The sequence below is a fragment of the Quercus lobata genome, chromosome 5 (assembly GCF_001633185.2).
Source record: "Quercus lobata isolate SW786 chromosome 5, ValleyOak3.0 Primary Assembly, whole genome shotgun sequence".
NCBI lineage: Eukaryota > Viridiplantae > Streptophyta > Magnoliopsida > Fagales > Fagaceae > Quercus > Quercus lobata.
In genome coordinates this window covers 38,702,101-38,712,945 of record NC_044908.1, presented here as the reverse complement: position 1 = coordinate 38,712,945, position 10,845 = coordinate 38,702,101, and the positions used below count along the sequence as shown (strand labels likewise).

The 10,845-nt window shown below is 38.0% G+C and overlaps 2 protein-coding genes across 2 annotated transcripts; both read left to right on the top strand.

Moving 5' to 3' along the window:
* Positions 1-1,263: 1,263 nt before the first annotated feature.
* LOC115990436 (probable trehalose-phosphate phosphatase 2) lies at positions 1,264-5,458 on the top strand. The gene is made up of 9 exons (XM_031114270.1): positions 1,264-1,335; positions 1,644-1,784; positions 3,111-3,182; positions 3,277-3,402; positions 3,560-3,616; positions 3,826-3,927; positions 4,080-4,157; positions 4,379-4,519; positions 5,309-5,458. The coding sequence occupies exons 1-9, from the start codon at positions 1,264-1,266 to the stop codon at positions 5,456-5,458; spliced, it is 939 nt and encodes a 312-aa protein (XP_030970130.1).
* A 2,793-nt stretch (positions 5,459-8,251) lies between these two features.
* Positions 8,252-9,224, top strand: LOC115990435. Its single transcript, XM_031114269.1, has 2 exons — positions 8,252-8,544; positions 8,612-9,224. Exons 1-2 carry the CDS (start codon positions 8,252-8,254, stop codon positions 9,222-9,224), a joined length of 906 nt encoding a protein of 301 aa, XP_030970129.1.
* Positions 9,225-10,845: the final 1,621 nt, after the last annotated feature.

Sequence of the window (10,845 nt, the reverse complement as noted above, 5' to 3'; positions counted from 1 at the left end):
AATACAGTCGATTTAGAACTTCAATTTGATACGTGGGTTTGTTCAATATTACCGTGAGTAGCAAAATTTCATTATGTTTTTGCCTTCAGTTACTTAATTTTTGCTTCTTTTATTTTGTTATAGATCTTAATGTTTTAATGTTTTTCAGCTAGCATGTATGGGTTTTTGTGTGATTGATCATGTGGTTGAGAGAGAGAGAGAGAGAGAGAGATTTGAATGTATATATGTTTTATGTTCATACTAGCTAGCGTTTCGTTAACGTGTGTTGGGTTGGTCTCCTATATTAAGAAGGAAACCTGGTAGCGTGTCACCAAGGGTTAGCACTTAGTAAGGAAAAAAAAAAACTCCTGGTTTTGTTTTGTTTTTCTAAGTTCTACGGTTGATTAGAAAGTCCATCATAGCCTTACTTTTGATGTGAATTTACTGTGACAATTAATTGTTAAACAAAAGAGGGGTAAGGGTAAGACAGTCATTGTCTTAAACAAACAGAAATCTTGCATTAATATTCTCCTAAAAACTTTAGGCATTTTGGAGTCCATGCATGCAATTGTAGAAAAGGATTATAAATACCCTTGCAGATGACAAGGTCCCCCTAACCCTTTCTATGAGGGTCGGTGGGTGTATAATTTATGGTCCACGAAACCTTTCTTTTATTTTATTTTAATTCTTATTATTTTCTCGATTTGTGTATAGGGATCGGTAGTAGAAAATAGATCAATTTAGGACTCCTTTAAATACTTTTTTTTTTCTTCCTAATTTTTGCCTTTTAATTTTGGTATAAGGTTGCTCTTTTATTTCATTAAAATATAAAAACGTACTTCCCACAAAGCAATATTAAGTGAAATCATTGTACCATTGTACAGATTATTCATGTATCAACTAAGTGACACGTATCTCTGAGCTTATTTTTCCGTCTTCTAGACAATGTACATTTATGAGTATAATCTAGTGTCTTGCTTTTGATGAACCATGACCAAGGTGGAATTTTATTATGGAACAGAGGGCTTAAGAACTTATTTCATAACAAAAGCAACAATTTTTAACTGTAATGACATTTGAAACAAAAAATTATCTTTACCCCCCCCAAAAAAGTTGTCCTGTTCTATAATTCATATTGCAAGAATTTCAATTATTTATGCACAGGTCAAGCACCTCTTCTAGAGCTTGATTTATTTTCTTTCTTTTTCATTTATGTTTAATTATATATAGTGTGCAATTTCATCTAACTATGGTATATCCACAGCACCCTTCAGCCCTCTAAACATGGAATCCAACTCAGAAGAAAGATTTCACGACAATGAAGATGTAATTGATGATTTTTATGATATGTGGCTGGTAAGGACATTGTATGTGATGATCTCAACTTTTGTTTTATTAATATAACAAAACTATATATTTTGAAAATAAAGTAATTTTTATCTTGGAACTTATTAAGCATATTAATTTGTTTATATAAAATTTTTAAAACCTCAAATTTTCTAAATACAATATTATACTCTTATCTACTTTCAACAAATAATATATATATATATATATATATATATAAAAAAAAACCAATAAGCCAACCCAAGTACACACTAAAACTTTGTTGTTGTAGTAAATTACTAACAAGTTTTTTTTTTTTTTTTTTTTGATTGCTACAGAAAAATCATCCATCCGCCTTGAGCTCTTTCGAAGAAATAAAGAGTGTGGCTCATGAGAAACAGATGGTTGTGTTTTTGGATTACGACGGAACTCTCTCACCGATTGTAAACAACCCTGATCAAGCTTTCATGTCTACAGAGGTTAGTACTTTATCTAAAAACAGTTAGAACATACATTTAGTTGTGACTTTTGACTATGCATATATCATTAAAGATTTTATATATATATATATATATATATATATATGAGATGGGTTCAAGTTACACCTGGTGTAATTCTATAAGAGTTACATCCTTTTTAAGCCATAGATTTCCTAAAGATCTAATGGTAAAAAAAATAGCATTAAATGCTAATTGATTTACACATTATTCACTTAATTAATAGTAGTTTTGTTTCTCTCTCCATACTTATTGTTTAAAACTTTTTTTTTTTTTTTTAAAAATACAAGATAGAATTTATACTCTAGCGTAATCTAAGTATATATATGTGTGAACTTCCCTCCTGAAGACTTGAACCTCGCCTTGCCCCCCACACCCCACAAAACACACATACACAAACATGGCTGCCCTTTATTAAAACAATTAAAGGAGAATGAGGACCTTCTTCATAAGATTTTCTTTCTATTTTTTTTTTCATTGAAACTTGATTGATAAATAAAAGAAATATATACAAAATAACACATCAAAAATAGATAACAAAAGAGAGAAAGAACATTAATGTATACAGCGATTTTGGTGGGGCTGGGGGCAAATGAAACCCCTTACTCCCTAGCTCCACCCCTAGTTGACTGCTTGACGGAAAGGTAAACCATCTAAATCAATTGACTAGTTTTTTTTAATTTACTGTAAGAGCCTAGATCTAAGGCATGTCATCCACTGCAACCACTTTGGGAGAGTCATGTGTGAGATCTGATTTAGGTGTTTTCATAAAGGGCAGCCATGTTTGCGTATGTGTGTTTTGAGAGAGAGATTTATGAGAAACTAGAAAAATTTTAAACAATAAGTATAGAGAGAGAAACAAAACTGCTATTAATTAAATGAATAATGTGTAAATCAATTAGCATTTAATGCTATTTTTTTGACCGTTAGATCTTTAGGAAATCTATGGCCTAAAAAAGGTATAACTCTTGTAAGGTTACATTAGGTGTGACTTGAATCCATCTCTCTCTCTCTCTCTATATATATATATATATATATATATATTCTTTTTTATGTAACAAATTTTTTTTGAGAAAAATATGATACTTAATCGGTTAAACATTGTGCAATAGAAGTAATGTCTATACCATATAAAAAGTGACTTGAATCAAAAACATAAACATACTGTTTTTCTGCAAACTGACCGCACCATTAAAATGGTATATATATGGAAGTTTTATTTTATTCTTTTATTTTTTTAATAAATGAATTTGTTTCTCCAAAAACATGTTGGCTTATAACACTCTATTTGTGCCTCTCGATTGACAGATGCGTTCAGCGGTAAGAGAAATCGGTGAACATTTCCCAACTGCAATTATCTCTGGAAGGTCTAGGGATAAGGTAAATAACTCACACACAACTAATGAAATAATGAGCCAGACCTGTTCATATACGAACTATTTTTTACTAACAATTTTTTTTTTCTCTACTCTAGGTGTTCCAATTTGTGAGATTGAATAACATCTATTATGCTGGAAGTCATGGGATGGATATATCAACCCCATCAGTTTCTCTCAATTATGGTAACCACGAGCATCAAACTAGGACTATTGATGAGAAGGTATATTTCTCAATTGTTTGTGGTTTATTTTCTCTACTTGGTGCTTATTGTAATGAAAACTGTTTTATATTGTGTTCAAAACTCCGATATAAAATAATTGCAATGAAATATACATATTGTTTTTCATTCTGAGCACATTATTTGTTTTATCTTGCAGGGTAATGACATGGTTAACTTCTGCCCAGTACGTGATTTCTTGCCTAGAATTCAAACGGTAAGAAATGATGTATATACATTTGGTTGAATAACTTTGTATTCTCTTTGTCAAAGTTAATAAAATGACAAACTCATACTAAAATGCATGATTTTTAGATAAAAATCTCCACCTTTTGTTCCTAGGTCCTTGTAGTGTTAGAATGCAAATAAATTATCTCTTTCTTTTTTGTTTTTATTTCAATAATGTGTTTGCTTCTCTTGTTGCAGATAAAGGATAAATTGGAAAAAATAGCAAAAGACATAAAAGGTGCCTCGGTTGAAGACAATAAGTTCTGCCTCTCTGTACACTTTCGGTGTGTGAATGAAGAGGTAGATAGCATAAAGCAATAATACTAATTAATTTGATATGATATGATCAAATAAAATAAAGTGATGTAATAAAATGATATTGTTAACACCTAATTAAAATCATGGAAAATTGTAATTTTACTTTTGTGGATTTCATGTCTAAATCATTGCAGAATGTTGGCAAGCTTAAGGAGATGGTGGAATCTACAATGGAATTCTATAATGACTTCCGTATATCTGAGGGAAAAAAGGTATAAAAAATTTTCTTGTCTCTGTACTAATTATAAGATCTCTCTATTTTTTTAAATATAATTTTTCATAAAGTACTAGCCGGTAAAGTTTTATAATTCATATCTTGTGATTTTCTTTCTTGGAAAATAGGTCATAGTTATTTTGTTAAAGATTTATAGTTGACTCCAAAATACTAATTTTGATTAAGGTTTAATTCTTGTTGTTTGTATTTTTGTTATAGGTCATGGAAATTCGCCCTATTATAAATTGGGATAAAGGTCGTGCTCTGCAGTATGTACTTGATACTCTTGGTTTTGAAGACTCTAGCAATGTCCTTCCTATATATATAGGAGATGATAAAACTGATGAGGATGCCTTTAAGGTATGGGTAACCTACTCGATAGTAATTCAGGAGAAAATGGGCAAATACCCATTTCAAAAAAAAAAAAAAAATCTAGCATTTTGCCCTCTTTCCTAAACTAATCAGGGAAATGTCCCTCTTTTGAAACTTAATTTTCTCAAAATCGAATTATAAAAAAATAAAGTTCTGGAGCCCTATAGTAGCGTTTTTAAGGAGCTTATAGTGACATTTTAAGGACTTATAGTGGCGTTTTGTAATCCGATCTCCATGAAGTTGAGTTACATGCAATTTTTTTTTTTTTTTTTTACCTATAACTCAACTTCATGGAGATCGGATTACAAAACGCCACTATAGGTTTTTAAAACGTCACTATAGGCTCCTTAAAACCGCCACTATAGGATTTAACTCGATTTTGAGAAAAATGAGTTTCAAAAGAGGGGCATTTCCCTAATTAATTTTGGAAAGATGACAAAATGCTGGGTTATTTTTTTGAAAGGGGCAAAAGCAAATTTTTTCCTAGTAATTCATTATTGTTACCAATTTTAAAAGGTTTTAAAAATGTGGCGATTCTTCTTAAATCCTTGTTGAATCATCAATCCCCTCTTTTGTTAAAAAAAAAAAAAAAATCAACCCTCTTTTCTTCCATTTCAAATATTGATTGCATCCAGAAAATGTTGCTAAAGATAGTCTTGGTGGATGTTGCAACATTATTGATATCATGCGTTTAACTTTGTTGCTAGTTTTGATGAATAATTAGGCATGTATTTCGATCCATACTAATATAATTTGTACGTAAATAAATGTTTGCAGATGATTAAAAGCATTGGAAGAGGATTTCCTGTAGCTGTTTCTACTACTCCAAAGGAGACAGAAGCCCTCTACTCTTTACGTGACCCAACAGAGGTAATGTCCTTCCTAATTCTTTTAGCAAAGTGGAAAATGGGTTGTACTTTGAGTTAATTAGTTTAATCCCTCAATATAGAGAAAATATTATAGACTAATTGATGCTTGTTAATTTTTAAATCAGTGAATTAGCATCCTCGAGTTAATGGTATGCTTAGGAGGTTAATTAGGTAGACGCGGTCAATGGCGAACTGGTTAATAGAAATGAAATTTTTCCTGTTACATTATTTTCATTTATGGTCATTTTTTTTTTTTTATAAAGGCTATTTTTTCTTATGTCTTTCCCCTATGCCTAGGATCTAAAAAGCATGCTTGTTATATACTTATATCAGTTATATGTAACATTGGGTAATGATCAATGGCTCATAATAGCCATGTTAATTGTTTTATTGAAATCAGTTTTTGGTCCATTATTCGCTCCCAATTTTCACTTGACATCAAAACTTCCTCTATTTTTTTTTTCTTTTTATGAAAAGATTATGGGTCCGTTTGGATTGAGCTTATTTTTGCTGAAACTGAAAACACTGTAGCGAAATATTTTTTAAATGTGTGAATAGTACCGTGGAACCCATTTTTAATGAAAAAATTGTGAATGGCTGAACAGTAACCGATTACTCCTGAAATGCGAGGAAAAAAAAAAAAAAAGAGGGATGCGTTTACTGTGTTACTGTAGCGTAGGTCCCATGCCAAAACGCAAACGCGTTTCAGCAGCAAAACGTCCAAAGCAAACGCTCACTATAAGTTTTCATGCAAAATATCAGGTATTAGCAAAACGTCCAAAGCAAACGCTCACTATAAGTTTTCATGCAAAATATCAGGTATTAGTATTACCACTGGTTCTATCTTTACTTATTGTATCAACTACGAAGGAAGTCTTGACATCAAGACCTCCTCTACGTACGTAGTTGTAAATACCATAAGCTATCCACTAATAATACATCCAAAATGTCCACATTAATGAATAATAAGTAATATAATTGACGAAGCTAGCATAAAATTTTCACTACAAATCTAGATCACGAACACCTACAAAAAGAGGAGTTGTCTGAGAGTCTTCAATGCCTCAGCAAGCAAAAGATTGGACAATTTAAGGTTTTTGTGTTTTCAAAAGTAATATGTGCACTGTCAATTAATTGAATTTGGCAACCTCAATATATCCTATGCTATTTGCCTTAAAATTTTAAACTTCATTACTTCTGTATATTTGTTTTCAACAAACAGATAAAGTAGTGTTCCATGTTTTTTGGGTTTTTTCCTTTTCGATTATGTACGGCACCAAGATCCCAAGACCCAGATGGGCCTTGGGCTCAGGCCCAATGGTACGGCCCCATCGCCCTAAGCCCTTCTTGAAACTGCCTTCATAAAAAACGAGTTTTGGGCCTCGGGTCCTAAACTGTGCTCGGCATAAAACTTCCCGAACAATCAGATAAACCTTGTTCGAGCAAACCATAGGATGCTCGGGAAACATCATTACCGAGCAAATTCACCTGAGTTGGAACCAAGTTCCAAGGCCATAAACGTTACATTCCACTCTCATCTAAACATCCACTTAAAACAGATAATATTAGACCTTCAGTTGCACTAACGATGGCAGTAATCATGATCTCCCCACTAACTTGAAGCTATAAATAGAAGAAGTTGGGGAAGAGGTGGGGGTTCAGAAGAAAGGGGAGAAAAACAGTCATTGAGGAAGAGAGGAGGAACATTACTTTGAGTCTCTGTGCCAAGAACGACCTAAAGTAGGAAATCCTGAAGTCCACTTTATAAATAAATTGTGAGCCCAAGTGAGTTCAAGCCCAACAGTCTCATTTCAGGCTTGCACAATTGGCGCCCACCGTGGGCTCTCCTACGAAGCTGTGGTTCGATTGAGACTCAAATAAGGAAAATGTTCGAGGGGCGTTCTGGAGGGCGTGCCCAGAGTGGGGATCTTCTCAGGGATCCACATGGCGGGAGAGAAGACAGAAAGGGCGCGAGGATAGGGAGCGCCTGCGAGGAGAGGAAGAGTCTAGCCTAGGAGGAGGGTCGGATCAAACCTGCCGAACGGTGTCGGGTGTCTCGGGACACGGGCAGTATGATAATAGAGACTGAGAGTTGGAGCGGTTGCGTAAACTGGTAATGGATCTAGAGCTGGAAGCAAGGGGTCAACGCCAAGAAAGGGACAGCAACCGCTGGCACAGGAGAAATGATAGCACGGGAAATCGGGGCGAAGAGGGCTCTAGCCAATCCGGTACACAACGATTCCAAAATCGATCACCCTCTCAAGAATCACGCCGGAGGAGGAATCACTCACACTCCCGAGAGACACGTCACCACCGGAACCGTTCACGGTCGCATGGATACGATGACCAAGGATCGGATTCGCCAAAGGAACGGCGACCCCACAATGCTGCCATGGACGCCATGAGCCGAGCCTTACGAAGGGCTGCTCAGTCACCATTCTCCGACGAAATTGAATGGGCCCCTATGTCGAGTAGACTTACACGACCGCCATTCAATTCCTACGATGGCAAGACGGACCCTGTGGAGCATGTCAGTCATTATATCCACATGATGTCCTTGCATGCACACAATGATGTGTTGATGTGTAAGGTATTCCCCTCTAGTCTCGGCTCCACAGCCCTGAGATGGTTCAATGGGTTACGAAAAGGTTCCATTCATAGCTTTGCCGAGCTGATCCAAGAGTTTGGCAGTAGATTCGTGACATGCAGCCGAGTGCCGTAGCTGGTGGATGTGCTACTTTCCATAAAGATGAGGGTCGGCGAAACCCTTCGGAGTTATGCTAGCTAGTACTAGGAACTCTACAACGAGATTGGTGGAGAAAATGAGAAGATAGCGGCAAGCACCTTTAAGATGGGGCTCCCCGAAGATTCTAAATTACGGGAGTCATTGATGAAAAGACCTCCTAAGGATATGAGGCAACTTATGAGACGCATTGAGGAGTATAAACGCCTGGAAGATGATCGGCTGCAGAATAAGGGGAAAGCACCGTTACTCGGGAGATCTTGGCATGGCATTATGCCAGTAAGACCGAAAAAAGATTTTAGGATGCAGGAACCAGAGGTGCAAATTGAAGGAGTTAATGTGGCGTTCAAAGAGCCTGTGCACAAAATCCTAGATCGGATTAAGAATGAATCGTTCTTCAGGTGGCCAAACAAAATAGGGGGGTGACTCATCTCGGAGGAACCAAAACTTATATTGCACATACCATAGGGACAAAGGGCACACCACCGAGCAGTGTCGGGTACTAAAAGATCATCTCGGGCAGCTAGTAAAAGCAGGGTATCTGAAAGAGTTTGTAGTGGACTCCGCTGACCGAGAGGTCGGCCAGGGTGTTCAGCAGAAAAGGAATCCCCTCCCACCACCGCTGGGAGTGATCGAAGTCATCCACGCTACCCTGAGAGGTACGGCAACAGCTAAAAGGGTAATGACAGTGGCTTGCACGGAAGGAGAATCACCCGAGAAGAGGATGAAAGTTGATCGGTTAAACATCTCTTTCGGCGAAGAAGACTTGGAAGGGACGATCCAACCTCATGATGATGCGTTGGTAGTAACAGCTTGGATAAGCGGATTCTTGGTGAAAAAAGTGATGATAGACCAAGGAAGCGGGACCGATGTTATGTACCCGGATATGTTCGAAGGGCTTGGATTGAAGAGTCAGGATTTGGCAAAGTATGACATGCCGCTGGTCTCGTTTGACGGGGGAGTCGTGATTCCCGAAGGTCAGATTTCTCTCTCGGTGGACATGGAAGGCAAGGAAGTAATAGTGACTTTCATAGTAGTTCGATCATTCTTATCGTACATTGCAATCCTGGAAAGGCCGTAGATTCACGTAATGAAGGCCGTTCCGGCCACTTTGCACGTGAAAGTGAAATTTCCCACTAAGTATGGAGTCGCCGTGGTGCGAGGGAACCAACGAGTGGCTAGGCAGTGTCTTGTCGCCGCAGTCAGGTGGAAAAGTGAACAGCTCAGACAAGCGGAGGAGACCGAAAGAGAAAATTAATAGCAATTACAGAAGCCCCGAGGGGAAATGGGGGCGGACGTTGTCGAGGAGGTTTTGAAGGTTAGAATTTTTCTGGATACTGACAGGTATTTCCAGATAGGCACAAGCATGAATAACCGAGAAAAGGTAGAGATGTTGTTATTCCTTTTGCAGAACGTGGATGTTTTTGCCTGGAGCTCGTATGAGGTGCCCGGTGTAGATCCCGAGTTCATTGTCCACAAGCTTAACGTGGACCCATCATTCCCCCCGAAAAAGCAAAAACCGAGAAGAGCATCGAAGGAGTATGTTGACGCGGTGAACTTGGAAGTCCAGAGGCTAAAGGAAGCAGGAGTGATAAGAGAAATATTCTTTCCGAGATGGTTAGCGAATACAGTGGTAGTGAAGAAAAAGAACGGTAAATAGAGAGTTTGTGTGGATTTCACAGACTTGAATAGGGCATGTCCCAAAGATCCATTCCCAATGCCCAAGATTGACCAACTAGTAGACACCACGTATGGGCACCTGAGAATGAGCTTCTTGGATGCTTTCCAGGGATACCACCAGATTGCCTTAGCGCCCGAGGACTGAGAAAAGACAGCATTTATCTCCCCGAGTGCAAACTATCACTACGAGGTCATGCCGTTTGGATTGAAGAACGCCGGAGCCACATACCAGCGGATGACGACGAGGATGTTCCGAGAGAAAATTGGGTGCACAGTTGAAGTATACATTGACGACATGGTGGTAAAAAGCAGAAAGAATTCACAAAATACGGAAGACCTCCGGGGAGTATTTGAGATACTCCGGCGGCATAAGTTGCGCCTGAACGCCGAGAAGTGTACTTTCGGTGTGGGGGCTGGCAAGTTCTTGGGGTATCTGATTTCTACTCGGGGGATAGAGGCCAATCCCGACTAGATAGAGGTCGTGAATCGCCTTAGACTGCCAAGCAATCCCAAGGAAGTGCAAGTGCTAACCGAGATGTTAGCCACCTTAAACAGATTCATCTCCAAATTCGCTGATCGCTGCAGACCGTTTTATCAACTTCTGAAGAAGTGGAAGGGGTTTCATTGGGACAAGGAATGTGACGAGACTTTTCGAGAGCTGAAGGAATACTTGGCAAAAGTGCCCATGTTAACGGCCCCAGAATCCGGGGAGGATTTGTTTATGTACCTCTTGGTGTCCGACCATGCCGTAAGTGCTGTGTTACTAAGGGACCAAGGAGTACAGATGCAGTGTATTACATAATCAAAACCTTAGTAGATGCCGAGACGAGATACCTGCCCCTGGAGAAGTTAGTTTTAGCACTGGTACACGCCACGAGGAAGTTGCCACATTACTTTCAGGCTCATACGGTGTTCGTCCTCATCGAGTATCCCCTGCAGTCGTTGTTAAAAAGATCGGACTTCACGGGCTGAATTGCCAAATGGGGGACTCGGTTCGGTTCGTTCGACATAAGGTACCGACC

What these genes read in the sequence shown, in the direction of transcription:
- LOC115990436 (XM_031114270.1), top strand. Translation starts at nt 1,264, where the DNA reads ATGGAATCCAACTCAGAAGAAAGATTTCACGACAATGAAGATGTAATT. An exon ending in AAGCTTTCATGTCTACAGAG is followed by an intron (nt 1,785 to 3,110) that starts GTTAGTACTTTA and finishes CTCGATTGACAG; the next exon opens with ATGCGTTCAGCGGTAAGAGA. An exon ending in TTCGGTGTGTGAATGAAGAG is followed by an intron (nt 3,928 to 4,079) that starts GTAGATAGCATA and finishes AAATCATTGCAG; the next exon opens with AATGTTGGCAAGCTTAAGGA.
- LOC115990435 (XM_031114269.1), top strand. Translation starts at nt 8,252, where the DNA reads ATGGGGCTCCCCGAAGATTCTAAATTACGGGAGTCATTGATGAAAAGA. An exon ending in AAGAATGAATCGTTCTTCAG is followed by an intron (nt 8,545 to 8,611) that starts GTGGCCAAACAA and finishes CACATACCATAG; the next exon opens with GGACAAAGGGCACACCACCG.